This window comes from Oryzias latipes, chromosome 15 (genome assembly GCF_053564925.1).
Source record: "Oryzias latipes strain Hd-rR chromosome 15, Olatipes_Hd-rR_3.1".
Lineage (NCBI taxonomy): Eukaryota > Metazoa > Chordata > Actinopteri > Beloniformes > Adrianichthyidae > Oryzias > Oryzias latipes.
In genome coordinates, this window is record NC_136251.1 from 6927989 (window position 1) to 6947005 (window position 19017).

General features: G+C 41.4%; 1 protein-coding gene across 1 annotated transcript; it reads right to left on the bottom strand.

Annotated features, from left to right (window-relative positions):
• Window positions 1–3756: 3756 nt before the first annotated feature.
• LOC101175260 (homeobox protein Hox-D9b) lies at window positions 3757–10774 on the bottom strand. Its single transcript, XM_020709290.3, has 2 exons — window positions 9932–10774; window positions 3757–5010 (listed from the first exon to the last, which is right to left on the bottom strand). The coding sequence occupies exons 1-2, from the start codon at window positions 10632–10634 to the stop codon at window positions 4766–4768; spliced, it is 948 nt and encodes a 315-aa protein (XP_020564949.2). The 5' UTR covers window positions 10635–10774; the 3' UTR covers window positions 3757–4765.
• Window positions 10775–19017: the final 8243 nt, after the last annotated feature.

Genomic DNA, 19017 nt, shown 5'->3' on the forward strand with positions numbered 1-19017 from the left:
CAAGAAGGTTTTCAGGAAAATTGCAAGGGTTTAGAAACTCTTTGAGTCCAGATCCTCGCAGGCTGAAAGTGTCCCAGCTCGCAGGAAAACCAAAACCTGTAGAAGCTTCAGCTGCAAGAAGCTGAGATGATTAACTTCTGCTCCTGAACTGTTTGGAGACATCAGTGAAATAGAATTTGATGCTGGTTGTCTTCTTCAGTAAAGAGAATTAAGATGAAACAAAAAAGACTAAATGAAGCTGATGAAGAGTTTGCTCTTCTTCACTAAAATCTTTCCCAGATGAATTTTCCTCACTAGTCTGGCTCTTTCAAAGGCTGGTAACAAATTGATGGGATGCTTTTTCCTATTGTCTCTGCTTTTAAATTCAATTCTAGAAAGGAGTTTTCAGAAAAACTGTCTTCCCGCATGTTTGTGCAAATGTTTCACATGCTCAACTCAGATGTCCTGCATACTTTGGCATGGAGAACTTCCCACCAGCATCTTTTTGTACTTTGATCCCTGAAGGTTTCAAATCACTGAAAACATCAGATTTCAAAATAAAACAAAAAACTAAACATGTTTGCCTTTCTTGTTTGTTTTCCAGAAGATTTTTTACATTTATTTTAAGTGAATTTAGAAAGAAAGAGGATCCAGCGGTGGGTATTTCTCTCATTGTACTTTTTAGCAAGACATGATAGAAGACATTTGTTATCACACTATAGGACTAAGGTCCACATTCACTTAAAGAAAAGGCTGTTTGAAAAATATCATATTTGTGACATAGAAAATACTGCAGTCTCTCTGCTCCGCTCCATTCTGATCATCCACTGTCAGACAAATAGATCCACGTACGTCTTTGTTTTCCTCGTCCGAGCTGGAATCTGGATCTAAACTGTAAAGATGGATAGCTCTGATATTGCTCGCCATTTTTGTTGCACCGCTAATGTTAGGCTCAAGGTGGGAGTGGCTGTACGTTAACGGGAGAGAGTGTGTAAACAGACAGCTCTCAGTTCTGGGTGATGACAAGGAGGCCCACAGGCAGACCCCTAGGAAGGCTTTGAAAATAGATCAAAAGATGATCGGGGTGGGTCTTTAGGGGTAAAAGCAGAATGTGATCCAAAAATGAACCTTTCGACTGACTTTTGGGGTTTCCCAGCCTTCGATGCAGGAGTTCAGAGGAGGTAGAAAACGTAAAAAGGCATTGTTGCAATTAAGATATTCTCCTAAGCAAAATGATGTCCTCCAGCCGTGTTCTTTTGTTTTCATATGAGAAACTTTTATAAAGAATCTAGGACTTCTTACAAATTCAGCGTTCAAATCTGTGAATGTTTGTGCATGTTTTCACATCTAATGCTGTGTACACACCGGCCTCAGCCCCGCGCACTCAAGTGACAGTTTTCAAGGAAAAGTCTTGATAAACATGCGTATCTTCGCATTTCGGACTTCCACGTTCAGAATTCTTGTGATCGCACTTTGCTGCGCACATTTTTACGTCTCCCTGCAGGCTCTACGTACAAAACATGCATCCATTGGACGATTGAACTTGGCCAATCAGAGGCTTCGGTTTTGTAGTGATGTATGAGTAACGTCCTTTTCAAAACAAAAAGTACCAACTGTGTAACCCTTGTGCTATCCTAGGCACTTTAACATTGGGAGTTGGGTCATCTAGATCAGTGTTTTTCAACCTTTTCTGAGCCACGGCACACTTTAACCTTGACAAAAATCCCGCGGCACACCAGCATCCAAAAAGAAAGCAGAAACTCATAGTCTGTATTGATCTACAGCCCCCCCCCCCCGGCCGCAATCTCATGTGAATCTTTGTGATAATTGTGTCAGAAAAAGCTGGAAGTTGCAGCTGTTTTTTTTCTAAAAGATGTAATAAGAGTTAAGTTCGAAAATTTACAAACTGTGTTCCTTGCTATTTCAAGACGTTTAACAAGGATGGCTCATTGAACGCTTAAGTGCTGTCACTTTAACCCATTGCATCATGGGAGATGTAGTGCATAAAACGGCCGGAGATCGCTTTTCAGAGCTGCATTGTTTTGTTCACTTGTTCCAAGGTCTGATCCCAGATTCTGTGGAAAGCTACACCGCTAAAGACGAGCTTTAGCTGGTATTTTTGTTAGAACTGAGTGAATGTTTGAGCTAAATCAGAACAAGGAAGTGAAGACTTTAACCACTTCTGATTGGTCAGACTGATGACGTGTGATTGAGCCTTCAAGAATGATTGGTGGAGACAGTTAAAGGGGCGGGACTTTTCCTAAAACAGCTGAAGCTACGGCTAAATCGTGGTACCGTCATTCTTATCAAAATGTCTTTAATAGAATCAAATAAACACAAAGAAAAAAGTATTTTATGATCTTTCATATTCCTAACTACTCAGTGTTTTATCATGGCCTGTTTGGATGAACACAGAGCTGAAATCCTAGAGATGAAAAATGTTTTTAGATCAGTTAATGAGGGCAATTTCCCACGGCACACCTGACCATCTCCCACGGCACACCAGTGTTGACAAACACTGATCTAGACCCACTAGACAGTGCTCTGAACCTTTTTTCTTCAATGATTTGTGATCTTCACTGGTGTCCATGGATTACATGAAATCTTTCCACCTTTATCCACCTTTGTCATGGTAGGGAGAACACGTCAAAGTAAGGGTGGGTTCATCTAAGATAGCACAAGGGTTAAAATGTTGATCGTGAAGGAGAAATCACTAACTGCAGTTTTCCCGGCTGGTTTTCTATGACATCAAGTCTTTCATATGTTTGGAACAGAGCTGTGAAACTAAAGCCTGGAGCAACATTCATGAGATTTGCACCACTTAACTTTTTCCCTGCAAGTCTCTTCCAGCTGTGCTAGTGTTGGGTAGCGACAGTCCAGTAAGAACAGCGTACGGTAAAGCGCGTTCACGACCCCGCGTACAGCATCGTTTTGAATGACCGGTGTGAACGTAGCATAAAGGCCCGTTCACACCGGGACGAATTTCGCCGGCGATTTTCGCCGACGTTTAACGCCTCGTGACTAAACAAAGGGCCCCAATGAGAGTGTGCACACCGACGCGAAAAAATGCCACGCGTCAAAGCGTCAAAAAAAAACAAAACGCCTCGGGTTCGTTTTTTTTTTTGACGCCTCGCGTCGAAATCTATTCGACCAATGAGAACGGCGCTTTTGCACACGTGTCTGGAGCTTCTGAAGTTACAGTAAAACACAACTTGGGGGCGCTCAAACACAGAACTGCCTTGCACACATACCAGCGAAGAAGATAGACGCCAAGTAGCGTCTACACTGCCGCGAAGAAATAATGACGGACATTCTAAAATATCCCCGAACCAAGCACCAGTTGGAGCTACTGGTGCTTGAAATATTCATGTTTTCTCTGTTTGATTCTGACAAGCGTGTAAATACTTGCTCTCTTCTTCTGAGTGAAAAGCGACTTCAAGAAGCGTAAAGTTGCGCAGCGCCACCTTGTGTACAGGAGTATTTCTGTTTACATTAAGCACCATCTAATGTCAGGGAAGGAAATTGCATGTTCGCTCGGCTCATCGTCAGCGAAAATCGTCTGGGTGTGAACACAAAAAACGTGGCGAAAAACGCTGGCGAATAACGCCTGGCGAATATTCGTCCCGGTGTGTACGGGCCTTAAGGCTGTGTTTAAATTCCCTCACTAGTCCATGACCCTTAACAGGCTGGATTGTAATGCAGTTCCAACATATGGTCACTACTTTAAAAAAAAAATTCTCGTTGTGACGTCTTTCAATGCTGCAGTAAAAATCAAATATCAACATTTTAAAGACTATTTATGAATCCTAATGATGAAAACTTGGATGATTTGTAAAAAATAAATTAAAGTCATTTTTTTACACGTCTCAAAATGTTCAGATACAATGCATTGTAGTCTATATTCAGCAATCTAGTGAGCATTGATGCACACCAGGGGACATTTCCATGGCACAGGATTTTGGAATTGTAGATTCGGAGCCCCCGACAACATGGCAAACGCACTACATGGCTGGGCAGTGGTTAGCGCTCTCGCCTCACAATAAGAAGTCCTGGTTGGGGGACCTGAACCAGAACACCAATGGGGGACCTTTCTGTGTGGAGGTTGCATGTTCTCGCCGTGCATGCGTAGGTTTTCTCCAGGAACTCCGCCTTCCTCCCACCGTCCAAAAACGTGCTTCATAGATTCATAGGTTACTCTAAATTGTACATAGGTGTGAATGTTAGTCTGGGTGTGTGATTGGGGCCCTGCGACAGACTGGCGACCTGTCCAGGCTTCACCCACAAGGGACGGGATAGGCTCCAGCCGCCCCGTGACCCCGAAAGAGAACAAACAGACTAGAAGATGTAGAAGAAGTTTGGACCCAGCCTATGTATCTGCTCCATGGGACTGCTGAGGGATTTATGTGAACCAAATAAAAACATGTACTCATTGAAAAAGCTGTCAGGAAAATGTGACATTTCAACATAAGTTTTAAAAACCGAGTGAGCAGCTGCACCTTCATACTTTGTACATTTCTAAAGAAAAGTTCTCTGCTTCCTTTGACATTTAGAATGCCTCAAGCATTTGGATATTACCGAACCCCACGGAAAAGAGATGAGCATGTCGACGATTCCTGCTGCTCTCAGCCTTTTACTATTTACAAAAAAAAACAAAAAACTCCAGACCCTTCCTGCTTTGAAACATGCAGGTGGACGAGTGGTCCAGCTCCACCTCCGTGGCTCAGCTGATCATGGCAGTCGGTCTTGCAGAGCTGCACTAATCACCTCACCTACAAAGCAGCGCGACTCATTCGTTCATACTCCTCCTTTCTCGGATCATCAGCTTCTTCATCTTCATCCTCCGGTTCTGGAACCAGATCTTCACCTGTCGCTCCGTCAGGTTCAGAAGTCCTGCCACCTCCAGGCGCCGATCCCGGGTCAAGTACATGTTGTAGAGGAACTCCTTCTCCAGCTCCAGGGTTTGGTGCTTGGTGTACGGACATCTCTTTTTCCGCGTGGACTTGGCGTGGATCCAACTGGCGGACGGGTTTTCTGTGAAGGAAGAGATTCTTACTGTTCACAGTTTGCTGAAGCTGCAGTGAGTCTGTGCTGTAAAAACTTTATGAGCCTGCAGCGTCCGGCTCCAACAGCACAACAGAACTCTTCATAAATTCAAAGGTTACAAAGTTTCCCTTTGAAGCTTTTATTTACTTAGATGGGTTTACTACTGCTGTGCTGATAAAAAACATTTAGTCTAATTTTTATTTTTTAGTTCATAAAACCCAAAACTACAAAGAGATGACCCAAGTAAAGACATTTTTGGATATTAATTGCAATTATTAGGCGTAAAAGCTGTGAAAAGGTGCTTGTTAAAGGTCTGTTAAATGGCATGAAACAGACTCTGAGATATAAAACCAAATGTGAAGAAAACCTTCATTTAGCTTCTTTGATCCATTCAAAAGTGGACTTTCTGCTGATCGTACATCAGTGTTTTGGGTGTTTTTTTTCTTTTTTTTTAAACTTGTCCTGTCCAACAGCTGGGCAGACAGATGAGAGCTGATGGCCTCTTGTGTTGGACATATTTTACTTTAACAAGAGGGGTTATTAATCTTCAGACAAACCAAAGGTATGTCTGAATAAACCCCTTTTGTAATTGAGGCCAAACTTTATTCATTTCAACCATGATTGAAAATCTTTGTTGTTGGACCGGACGGAAAAGGAAAGAAGGGAAGAAGAGGGAGGGATGTCAGAGGGGGGGGGGGGGGGTGATAGTGAGAGGGGGGGGTAAGACCATGAAGCAGCATAGAGCAGACAGGTTTACTGGTTGTTTATCATTACAGTAAGGTTCAAATGTAGTACAAAAAGGGCGGGGCCTGTCCACACACACACTCAAATGTTATCAACACACCTGCTAGCCGCAAAAATGTCCACATGTCAACATGTACACAAAACAGATAGTGTTCACACGCATACCTATGCCTTTAAACCAACTAGTGTGAAATCTTTCATTCAATCATGCAAACTATTAGTGCAAAGGTGAGCTAACACCTGTGCTCAGGTGAGTGTTTATGTTCTTCAAGGAGGAGGAGCGCCCAGCCACCCCCACACCCAGATCCCCGCCCCAGCAGCAGCGGCAGCGGCAGCCGGAATTCCCCCAACGCCACACGGGAACAGGCAGGGAACAACTGCCCCCCGGGCGACCAAGACCGCCACCCAGGCCAGGGCCAGCAGGACCGCCGCGAGGCCCCCAGAGCCAGAGAGCAGGGAGGCACGGAGGGAAAGAGAGCTCCGCCCCAGCCCAGCCAGGAAAGCAGCCCCCCGCCGCGCCGGAAGAGCCCAACGCAGGGCCCCACCGAAGAAGGACGCCCACAGCCCCAGAGGAGCACCCCACCACCACCCAGGAGTTCCGGGCATCCCGGGTGTTTTTAACATGTTTTGTGGCATATTTCTGATAATGGAGGACATATATAGAGAAATGTCAGATTAATGCTTCAGTTCTGAGTATTTCTTTATTCAAATTGTTACAAATGAGGAGCAGATGAAATAAAGCTTGTATGTGTGACGTAACAGCTACGGTGAACCACAGTAGAGGGCTGCATTGGGATTGGGTCCTGCGGGACCCAACCCAAATCTCGCGGGATTGGGTGGTTTGAATTGTGCTGCGGGCGGGAGCGGGCGGCAAAAGAAAACCCTGCGGGATCAGTGCTGCCATGAATATCTCATGAATATATATTAGCGGACTACATTAGGCTGTGCGGCTGTTGGATTCTTATGTACTGAAGCTCCGTGAAGGCACCAGGTAGAGACGCCCAATGGCCTCTCTCATCTAACCTGTTGTTGGGGGTGTGCAACGCCCCGCCCCTCCTCTTACTAAGAGCGTGCTTCAGGCCGTCTGTCTGCGCGCGAACACACGCACACTTTTAACCAAACAGGATTTGGGAAAATATATTTAATACTTAAGTTGCAAATTACACAAAAGAGGAATGCATGAAAAGATGAGGCTGGAGGAGGGATATGAATCTCTTTAATAATATCAATAAAAATATGTGTTTTTTTTCTGCGGGACGGGAGACGATACAAAATCAATGCATCTCTATTACTTAGCGGGACTAAATTCTATGAGTTTTGCGGGTGCGGGCGGGATTGGACATACATATTGCGGGTGCGGGCGGGAGTGTAACGCATACGTTGCTAGAGTGGGCGGGATTGGTCAGAAATTCAGCTGGCGTGGGCGGGAGCGAATGAAGAAAATAGTCCCGCACAGGGCTCTAAGCCACAGTCTCTCTCCATTCTGATGCATCCACTTCCTGACAAATAAATCCATGTACGTCTTCCATTTTCCTCGTCTGAGCTGGAATCTGGATCCAAACTGTTTGATTGAATAGCTCTGATACTGCTCAGCCTTTTTGTTACAGCCGTTATGTTAGATCAGGGGTGTGAGGGGCTGTAAGCTAGCGGGAGAGAGTGGAAACAACTGAATGATGGGAAGGAGGCGGGCTTACTCTGTGCCAAAGGTCCCGCCCACAACTGAGAAGTGAATTTCTAATGAACTCCTGCCGTTGCCTTCTATGCTCTGCAGAAACTATGTCCTAGAAAAACAACACTAATTTTCAGATTTTGCATAAAAACGGCATAATTATGTAAGGGTTAATGGCTGACAAAGTGTGCGTTATTACTTTTTAACGCACGCCGTGGAAGCCTGAACCGTCTGACGCGAAGTGCGTTAAAAAGTAATAACGCACACTTCGAAGGCCATTAACCCGCTCATACCATGGTCACTTACAAAAGCAATACATATTAAACAGGTTTTAGTCCTTAATTCTTGTTTTTTTCCAATTTAAATTGCTTTTCTCACATAAAGCAGACTATTTGTTGCATAACAAATAGTCCGTGTCGTGCAGCACTACCGCTGCAGTCAAGATTCTGCGATATATATATGCTGATCTTTCCGATGGGTTGAATAAAGCATCAGTTCAGAGAGAAAGTTACCGTTTGTTTTTGTCCAGATGATGAAGCAAAAGGTTGTTTAAAAGAAGCCAGCGCAGTGATACCAAACATTTAAGCTAGCTGACCGGAACTTCTTTTTTCACTGTGCGGTTATCAGGTTTTAATGCACACCCAGCAGCCAATCAGAATCGAGTATTCAAACGGACCATGGTATAAAACTAAAAGAACCACTGGGAACACTTTGGGAATAAATCTAAAGATAAGCAGAGTGACTTTAAAAGAAGCTTTTTCTGGTTGAGGTTACGTTTCTAGAGTATCAGTTTGACTCTGGACATAATGGGACGCAAAGCCTCCAGAAAGTTCCTTTTTTGTGCCATTAGTCCATAAAATATTCATCCAAACGCTTTCTGGGTAAAATGTTTCTTCGTGTTCTTGTTGCCCAGCGGCGTCTTTCTCCTTGAACTCTCCCATGGATCCATTTTGTCTCCTTCTTCTTGTTGGAGCATGAACTCTGACCTGAACTGAGTGAAAAGAGGCCTGCAGTTCTTCACGTGTTGCTGTGCTTCTTTTATGACCTGCTGGATGAGTCGTTCTCGTTGTGTTCATAGAGTCAGGTTGGTTGGTCGGTCACTTGGGAAGGTTTTTCCCTTTTCCAAGACTTCCACATTTGGCTCTCACTGTGGTTCTGGAGACCCAAAGCTGCAGAAATCTCTTATAGGGGCCTTCAGACGGAAACCTGTGAGTCATGTCTTTGTTTCTCGTTTGTTCTTTGAAAGCAGCAGAGTGAGACATTAAGAGAGGATATAAACTGCCTATTATCAATTGCTTAATAGTATCACGCATCATAGCATTAAAGAAGAACAAAAGTAAACGCTGAGGAATTTTCAAAATAAAAGCATGCAGACTGAACTTGCAAAAAGCCAGTCTATTTGTCAAGAATAAAGTATGCTGCTACTTCTAACAACATTCAAAAGAGACGAGTGAATGTGAGAGAACAAGCTAGACGTCTTTTGTTGATGGAATCTGAATTTAAACCATCCCAAACTGAGTTAACGTCTCCTGAATACCGTCCGTCATCAAAGACAAAGTCTGAGCATTTCCGTCTGTGTGGTGAAGAATAATGTGGAGGAAATGATGAAAAATGTTACACAATTAAAAAAAAAAATACTAACTGAAATTACAAAATGAGAAACCCAATGGGACAATGTCTGGACAACCATGGCGTTGCTTTGACACCTTGATGCTTTAATCTTTAATTACTTTGTTTAATGTGTAAAAATGCATGAATAAACTATAATACGCTTTGGGTGGGAATTAATAGGATTTGTCTTCTATTCACTCCTTTTCAAGCACTTTTCTGTTTATCATATTTACTGGAGTGTTTTATTTTGTGTTTGAAAACCAGTCCATCACTTAGAACAATGTAAAAAAGCTGCTAATTTTCCCCCTTTTATATGTCTGAAATTAATAACATACTATGAAAAGCCCCTCGATCTTATTATTATTGAAAATAGGCATTTTTACAGTCTAGTTTTCGTGCAAAAACTTGTTTATATTCTGACTTTATTAATTGAAAAAGAACATTAACGCCAGAAAACGGGAAAAACGATGAAAGACAAATTATATATTAGTTGGATGGTTTCATTATTTTCATTTAAATGGTTTTTTCCCTTTTCTTTAAGGGGTTTATGAGGAAATGTGTGCTGTTCTAATAATACTAATAAATCTTTGCGTGGCACAGAAGCTTAAATTATAAAAAGTCTTAATTGCTAAAAAAAAATAGTATTTTCTCTTATTTTAAACGTGTTTTAAGTCTTCCCTCTCTGATTAGGCTGAACTAAGGAAAACTGCGCCCGTCTGCTGCTCCTCTTTACTGACAAATTACTAAATAACAATAGCGCCTTAATTATTTTAATGGACAATAAAGTTTTATATTTTACCGTTTACAAGACATTTATAGGGCAATAAAAGTCGCACACACTCTCCAGCACCGCCCGGCCTCCGTAGGCGGGTGAGCAGTCTTTACCCGGGTCTGGCGGCGGCGCCTGCTGCTGCTGCTGCTGCTGCTGCTGGCTCTCCCTGTCCTCGTCCTCCTTCTTGGGCTCGGCCGTCCTCCCCAGCTCCTCCGCGGTGCCCAGCCGCTCCAGGACCACCTCGGTCCGGCTTGTGAAGCTCGGACCGTCGCTAGCGCCGAGCGACGGCGGCGGCGAACTTGTTTCGGGTTTTATTGCGTCGTACGTCGGGCTCGGCTCCGGCACGCACGCGGGGAAGGAGGCTGGACCCGGCGGCGGCGGCAGCGCCGTCGTCTCCGAGGCGGGGGTCGTCACCCCCTCCCAGCCGCGGACGAACCTGCCGTCGGAGGCGGAGAGGTGGTGATGCTCGGCGTGGCCCGGAGCCTGCGGACCGTAGTAGGCGTGGTGATGGCCGAGGAGGTGATGTGGATGGAAGAGGCCCGGGAGGGAGCCCCCGTGGGCGGACTGCAGCTGCGGGGAGGACGGCGAGGAGGACGCGGAGGTGCCCGTCCACGGAGAGAAGCCGTTCAGGCTGACTTTGTTGGAAAAATGGGAAAAATCCGGGATGTGGGAGCTCCCCTCCTCTTCCTCCTCCGCTCCCCGGGCTGGCTTTGAGCAGGCGCCCGTCGAACTCTGCAAGCCTCCCGGGATGAAGTGCGCGCCGTACGGCTCCTCGGCCCCGAGACCCATCATGGAATAATAATTCGTTAGCGACATGCTTATTTTATTATTTCAATAAAAAGGAAGTTAGGAAGGACTGTAAAACGTTAGATGGGCTGGTATAGTGGCTCCATCCTCCCCTAAAATGGTAGTAATTTTTTTCCTGCCTTCACCTCCTTCCCGGCTGCCGATTGGTTACAGACCGGGTCACGTGACTGGACTGGACTCAGCCCGTGCCGGGAATAAATCACATCGTTCTTTTGTGTGGAAAAATGCTGCAGATGGGCCTGAATGCACACATGTATAACTCTGGAGTCATTTTACAAGCTTAAATAAGGAAAGAAACCCCATTCAACCAGCCTTTTCCTGGAAATTTAAACTAATTTATTTGTTTTTGGCAACTCTGAAGTTTTTCGCAACTTTGACGATTTTTTTTCTGCTAATCTTTTGCTTTTATTTGACTTTTTTATTTTTTAGGAAAAATATACAGTTTTGACAACATTAAATAGAAATACAATCTTTCCTGGTTGCATCTTTTTATATAAATATAAAAACACGCAAAATTGACTGAAAACAGTCAATTAAATGTGGAAATTTGACTTTGACCTGTAAAAAATCGAAAATCTTTTATAATAAAATGTTTAACTTAATCAATAAAAACAATAATTTTGCTAATTCATAATTATTTAAACATATTTAAAACATAAAACTGACAATAATCCTTTTATATTCCTTATAAATAAAACAAAAACACGTCATGCAAAAATCACCTTCTCTTCTGCATTTACTTGATATTAAACAAGAAAAATTGGTTTATTTTTGTAACTTTAAAAACTACTGTAAAATAAATAAATGTGTCTACTTCTTTAAAGTTGTTTGTTTTAATGCTTGTGTAACAAAATAAAATCCCTGCTTTGTTGCAGGCCTCGTGCCATCAATACAGAACTGTTGTGTACCACCTGTTGGTGGTATGAGGTACTGCACCAGAGCGGAATGCAGGGAAAGTTTTACGCAAAAGTTTCAAGCGGCACCAGATGCAGAGTTCAAGAACAGGTGATAAATAATTCTAGAACAGTGTTACAGAATTTTTTTTTTTTGCAGTGTAGTTTTTACCCCTCTATATTTTATTACTCCCCACCAACTTGTTCCATGAGCAGCTTCCACATAAATGAATTCATACTGAGCTGTCAACTCTGAAAGCTACTGTTCTATATCAGCATTCAAGGATCTTTATTGCCTTTTTATTTGGCCCATAATTGCCACGGCTGACAGCAGCTTTTAGTAATAACTAGAACCAACCCACGAATCGGCGTTTACTATTTAATTTGGCTGCACCCCTCTGGCTCAGGCCAGAGCCCAGCGATGTTATGGGGGGTTTGAGGGCTGAAATGCTCCGCATCCGCCTGTAGGGGGCAGCAGTACAACAAAGTGTGCTGCGTGGAGACGTGGGTGACGCCGGGGCTGCGGTGGGAAACGTGAGGAGCTTTCTTGAGTAAAAGTGACCGGGTCGGCGGTGTGGATTTATTTTACACTCTTGGAGCGGGAAACCTTAAACAAAACCCGCAGAACAGCAACGAGATTAGGGAGAAGAAGCAGGATGGTCTGCAGGTAACAAACTCAAGCGCGTGCGCATGTTGCGCTGTTAGTGTTATAATTGTATTTATTCCTCTGTTAAACAAAATACAAACTGCAAACAAAAGACATTTCTTAATTTATCAATAGCAATCTATGTTCCTTTTTTTTTAAATTAAGATAAAATAAAGATCAGAATTTTATTTGACTTATTTTTATAAATAGGTCTAATTGAACATTAGAAAGCACGGAAAGGTCAAAGAAAAATCTCAACATAAAAAAAGCAGCCCGGCATTCTAAACATACATTTTTTCTCAATGTAAAGAATTTATCACCCATGTATCTTTTTTGCTTATTGCCTCTGTTTGGGACCTTCTTTGTTTGCTTTAGGAAATTTTTTTTCTTCCTTCCTTCCTTAACTTTAAAATGCATTTCATGCTAAATCCAGTCTAAAAGCAACACATTTTTTAAGTCTCAGGAGAACCTTTCTGTACTCATTCACTCATGTTGCTGCTTTTGCATCAAACTGTTCCTGAGTTACACAGTTATTATCTCTTCTATCGTAAATAAAGTGCGTTTTTGTGTTTGACTTCATATCTTCATCAGAGGTTACTAAATATTCTTTATCTCCTTTAGCTCTTTTCAGCTGTTCTGATGAAATATTCTGGTCTAAAATTCACCAGACATTACAATTCCCCAAAAACAAATAAGAAAAAGTGTGAAAAATAAAACACAAACTGACCAAAGAACACATACAGTCTATAAAAAGATCAAGAAATCGGATCTTTACACAGTTGTTTGTTTCTTGTTTGTCATGAGGTTGAATTCCTTCACATTTAGACAGACACAATCTCTCCTTTCATCCCCCTAACATCACACACACTACTACACAAACAAGCATGCACACACACACACACACGTGTGTCATTTTTTAAAGACATTTCCTGCAGAGCAGCAGGAGTTCATCAGAAATTTGCCACTGAGTTGTGGGCGAGACTGATTGCTTGGAAGTAACCCTCTGCTGATATCTGATGGTCCCTTTGTTTACATTCTCTCCCGCTAGCTTACAGCCCCTCACTACCCCAACCCAAAACAAAGCAACAAAAACGGGGAGCAACATCAGATCTATCCAGCCGTACAGTTCTGATCCAGAGTCCAGCTCAGACCAGGAAAACAAAGACGTTCATGGATCCGTTTGTCTGACAGTGAAATACTCAAAAATTCAACTCTAAGCTTAATTGTCTTTATAGATGTCCTCCATCATGAGAAAAATATCACAAGAACACGTTAAAAAACAAAAAATACAGTTTTCATTGGAACGGGTCTTTAGGTACATGCACACACACACACCTCCATGCACAAACATGCACCAGACACCCCCCACATACTCACACAGACACACACACACGGACACACAACCTTTCCTTTCATCTCCTTAACGTTACACACCTTCACACACCTACACACTACAACACAAACAAGTGTACAGACACACTCAAGCGTGCACACACACACACAGGCAAGCACATTCTCCCTTTGACGCAGGCTGGCTAAATGTGCGAGACAAAGAGAGAGACGGCAGACTCTCAGGATTGCCCCAATAAAAGTCATCAAGTGGAGGAAATGGTGGTTGTGACTGCGGGGTGTGTTGTGATTTGTTTGCGGTTCAAGGTTTATTAGCAGCCTTGGACTCATTGTGTGTTTCTGCTGTCTGGACCCCTGTTGTTCAAAGTCAGAACACCAAAAAGCAGAAAAAGGGAAGACAATCCGGACCAGAGATGCTCCTCTGCAGCTTTTCACCTTCCGTGCTATACAGCGGTGTGGCGGCTCTGCTCTCTGCTTTGGAATGCCGACTCTGAGGTCATAAAGAGCTGCTGGATAACACGCTTTTTACTTTACAGCCTCTTTAACGCCGCCTCTGGGTGCACTCAGTTTTCTGCAAGAGCAACTTTGCATGACATCGACTCTCCTCTGATACTCTATCTGCAGTCTAACATCTAAATCCTTCAAATAGGAGAAATCATTCAAATAGAAGCGTTCTTCAACCTGTTGTGTGTTTATGTTAAAAACCTGAAAGCTTCTAAATTTTAAACCCAAATGAGGTACATTTTGAACATACTGAACTCTGAATTTTAAGGTTTCTTTTAAAGTTTGTGTCATATCAGGGACAAATTCATGCTGCCCTTTATTTGCAAATACACTAATTGTTAAAATAGTTTGAGCAACTATTTAAACTTTTTTTCTGGCAATTTAAAGACCTTGAAGACATTTTAGCAAGGGCTCCATTTGAGTAAATATCAACTGTTAAAGACCCACTCTGATGAAAATAGTGCTTTTTGGAGTTTTTACATGTTCTTGTGGCCTTTTGCTGATGATGGAGGATATAAATGAATAAAATTAAGCTCATAATGGCATTTCTGAATATTTCTTTATTCAAATTGTTGTGAATCAGGAGCAGACGGAAAAAAAATCCCATCATGCTCCACGTGCCAACAGTCCCGGCCTAATAAAATACATTTTCTTAAAATAAGATTCTTTTGTTTTTGAAAAACTTTCTTGATGAGATTATTATTCTAACAAGACAATTTACTTGAAACAAGCATCTTTTTTACTTTCTTAACATTCTGGATTTTCCTTGTGGAGAAAGATAGAGTTTTTGTTTTAAAAAGTCCAATAGGTTTTCTCATGAACCACAGAGAAAACAAACATAAACAATGAAATTAAAAAGTCGACATGATACAGCCTTACGTAATTCAGTCCAAAGGGTGAAAGTGGAGTTTTTAACATGTTCTTGTGGCATCTTTTTGATGATGGAGGACATATATGAAGAAAACTAAACTTAAAAATTGCAATTCTGAGTACTTCTTTATTCAAATTGTTGTGAATCGGGAGAAGATGAAAAAATGTTGTTGAAAAAGACGAAGAAAATACGCTGGGCAGGCAACAGGCTCCTCATTTCACCAACGGGGAGAGGAAAAGGGGGCGGGGTTGCTTCATTCAAACGGTCCGCCCACAAATCAGAGGGGAATTTCTGCTGCTCTGCAGAAACTATGTCCTAGAAAATGACACGTTTTTCATTTATTTTGCATAATAACGGCATAATTATATTTAAAAAGACCACTGGGAACACTTTGAAAATAGATCAAAAAAATGATCAGAGTGGGGCTTTCGATGTGGACAAACAGTCTGCACTAAAATGTTTCAAAGTGATCCTTCATGAAGGGCATCCAGCTGTGAGGCGGGCCCTGCTTTTGGCTCGTTAGCTGTCTGCTTTGGGAATGTTTACTGCTAAAGTAGAGCTGGTTAGAGAAAATGCAGAGAAGACCATCTTTAGGTTTTGATTTTTTGATTTGAAATGGTTTATTTCAAGCAATTAAATAAGAATAATGCACAAAACAATCAACAGTCATGGATGTATACAAAGATGTATCAAACTTAAGATAGGTGGACGTATGAAACAAATGAAGTTTGTCGGTGTTTGAAGAAATCTCACTGAGACGTGATGGCACACTGTCTGGAGCTGCAGGCCACGGATGTCCACAGCATGTGACTGAACCCTGCAGTCACCAGAACCCCCTCCCCCCATGAGGGGCAGTCAGCATCTGGAGGATCCGGAAACTGAAAAAAATCTGAAAAAATTCAATCATCAAATCTTGTAATCTTGCTTAGCAGCAGACGGAGCAGTTTGGGTGAAAAGATGGTCTTTTGTCAGGGAAAGGTGCAGGTAGATCCAAAATCCAAGACATCAGGCTGAGTGTCAGAGGTGAAACATTGAAGTTCCACCCCGATCCTCTTCTGATCTACTGAAAAAGTGTTCCCAGAGTCTTTTAATTCTGATTATGACATTTTTTTCAGCCAAAATCAAAAACGTGTGTCGTTTTCTAGGAGAGCGGCAGTAGTTCACCATAAATTTACCTTTGACTTGTGGGCGGGACTGCTGCTGCAGGGCTGCCCCGCCCCCCTTCCCCTCACCGAGCCCGCCTGAGGTATTTTCTACATCAAAAATACAATATTTTTCAAAAGGCAATTTGTCGTCGGCTCCTGAATCACAACAATTTCAGTACTGAAATTGTCAGAAATACAATTTTGAGCCTAATTTTCTTCATAGATGTCATCCATAATCAGGAAAATGCCACAAGAACATTTAAAGTTCAAAACCAGGAAACAAGGCAGAGACAACAAAATAAAGAGATTTGAATATTAAATGAACCACGAAAGATTTAAGTATGGGATTAAAGCAGCTAGATGAAAAACAGACCAGGAATAAAAAAATTAAAACATAAAAGCACCAACATGATGAGTTAAAAATGAGATAAACATTTCAGGAATTCAATAATTAACAGGTTTAGGATCAGAGCACAAGTGCTTAAACATCTTTTCTCACTTTTTTTTGTTGTTTATTCCTTGAATCCGACCATAACTTGCAAAACAACAGTCCTTAAATATGTCCTTAAAATATGTTTTAAAATAAATCAAGTACTTTAACTTGTAAGATCACTTTCCTTCTCTTTTTACTGCTCTATTTCTGCTCTCTATTCGCTTAAATGAAACCCTGGAATACAATGGAGAATTTTAAGTCTGCTTTTACGTTGGCTCAGTGATAAATTCTATACCTTTTCTGCTGAAAACTGCCTGTCCTCTTTCAGATTTTGTCAACAAATGACCTGAGACTGTAACAGTAACTATGAAATGTTGTAATTGGTCATTACCAGTTCCACCTGAATAATGTGTTTGGCAGTAACTGCCGCCGTAACCCACATAAAGGGCCGTGTAAAAGGAGGACCTGGTGGTGTAGGGAGGGTTTTACATTTATTGCCTTTAGATATATGTACAAAATCAATATCAGACAAGACATCATGCAGAAGCTGTCCTAATGGAAGGTCCCTATAACAGGCAGAGACCACAGCCATCCTTTTAAAATTCCTATCAGAAAAGATACATTTCACTTTTTCCACCTTTTGCCACCTTACAGGAACTAATTACACTCCATAGAATGGTGCTCATCTTCTAACAGACTTTTGTGTGTCATCGGATGCTTCCAGGTAATAAACACTTGAAGCAAAAAGGAAATAAATAAATAAATCCTGAAAGGCAGAGCTGTAATAAACGTTTCTGTCTCCAGCTCAAGCTGCAGAAAAAAAATACAACCTGTAAACGTGAGCTTTATTGACAAATGAACCCATTTATTAAAAATTCATCTTAAAAATCATTATAGTAAATGAAGTAAAATAACATTAAAATATGAGGGGGATGTCTTCCACTGGTTATTTTAACATTTCTGATTAAATCAATTCTGCTTGCAGTGTATTATTGGTTATTACAATGAATAAATGGTAGCAACCTATGTTAGTAAGGGGGTCTGATTGTAAAGTGGAGGTTGGTGCCCTGCAGGTCCACCCTGCAGCTACGCCTCTGCGTCTTTATTTACCACAGAAAAGGAACTGTCGTTTCTAAAATGTGTTTCAAATTTCAGATCAATCACATGAGTCCAAAAAAAAAAAAGATTTGATAGTTATGCTATTTTAAAAAATAACTTTAATTGGCATCAGACAAAGAAATGTGTTTAAGTGACTTAATCAGATCAATTTCTTCGTAATTTAAAAATGTTCACGTGACAAAACAAAAGTAAAAAAAAAGGACAAGCAGAACCCATGGAGAACACAAAAATAGTTTGGTTTTCCTTTACAGATCATAAAATAAAGCACACTAACAGACTGCGTCTGCTTCGTAAAAACAGTCTGGATGTTTTCATGCGCTTTGCTGCCCAAAGCGCTCCGTTCAGGATCAGATGGAGAAAATGATGTTCTTCAATTCTGTTTGTGCACGCACTGCATTGCGCACGAAAGGAAGCAAATGGAATAAAAAAAAAAGGCAGAAAAATATAATCCCAGTGTTTAAGAGCGGATTAAACAAATTATTCTGTTAAAGCGCGCGACGCATGTGGGCAAACATGAAGAAAAACACAGACGAAGATTTACTTTTGTTGCGATTTCTTTTAGTTTTTTATTTATTTATTTGTACATTTTGTGTATTTTTTTCATCTCTTCTTGGGAATTTTAATTTATTTATTATTTTTCTTCGGTGACAGCCGCTGGACGACTTGACAATTTGTTGGTTTGAAACATAAACTAGAAAATTGAATTGACAAAGCCTTTTGGATAAGAGGTGAAACGTGAAACTTTAAAAACCAAGTCCAGGTGATAACCTTTAAACCTACTACTATGGAATCTACCATCATGAATGAGAGTATAAACATATAAACTAGAAAAAAAAAAACGAAACTGAATTAGGATTTAAGGGATTTGATAGGCTGATTGAAACATGAGAATTAAAATAGATAGATAGATAGATAGATAGATAGATAGATAGATAGATAGATAGATAGATAGATAGATAGATAGATAGATAGATAGATAGATAGATAGATAGATAGATAGATAGATAGATAGATAGATAGATAGATAGATAGATAGATAGATAGATTTTTTTGTTTAATCAAATGGATAATTATCTTTTTCCCTTATAACATATCAGTCTGACTGTAGAACGCAGCGTTTTCGTTAAGCGCCTCAACATTGAACCATCCAAGAACAACAGAAATGGCTGAAACGCACAAAGGAACTGCGGCTGTCAGTGAAAGCATCCACAAACCTGCGGAAAAACCTAAAAAAATGGAATGAGTTCTGTAAATAATGAGGCTGTATTTCAGAGTTTTGTGTAATTCGTGGTCGGATTCTAGTCCTGGTTTTAAAGGATGCTTGAACGAAGAGCTGCGCAGGAACGGAGCGCAGGCAGTCAGCCTCGGTCCTTCTCTCCTTTCGTTGAATCTCATTTTCTCTCTATGTTTTTGTTACTGTTTGCTGTTAAA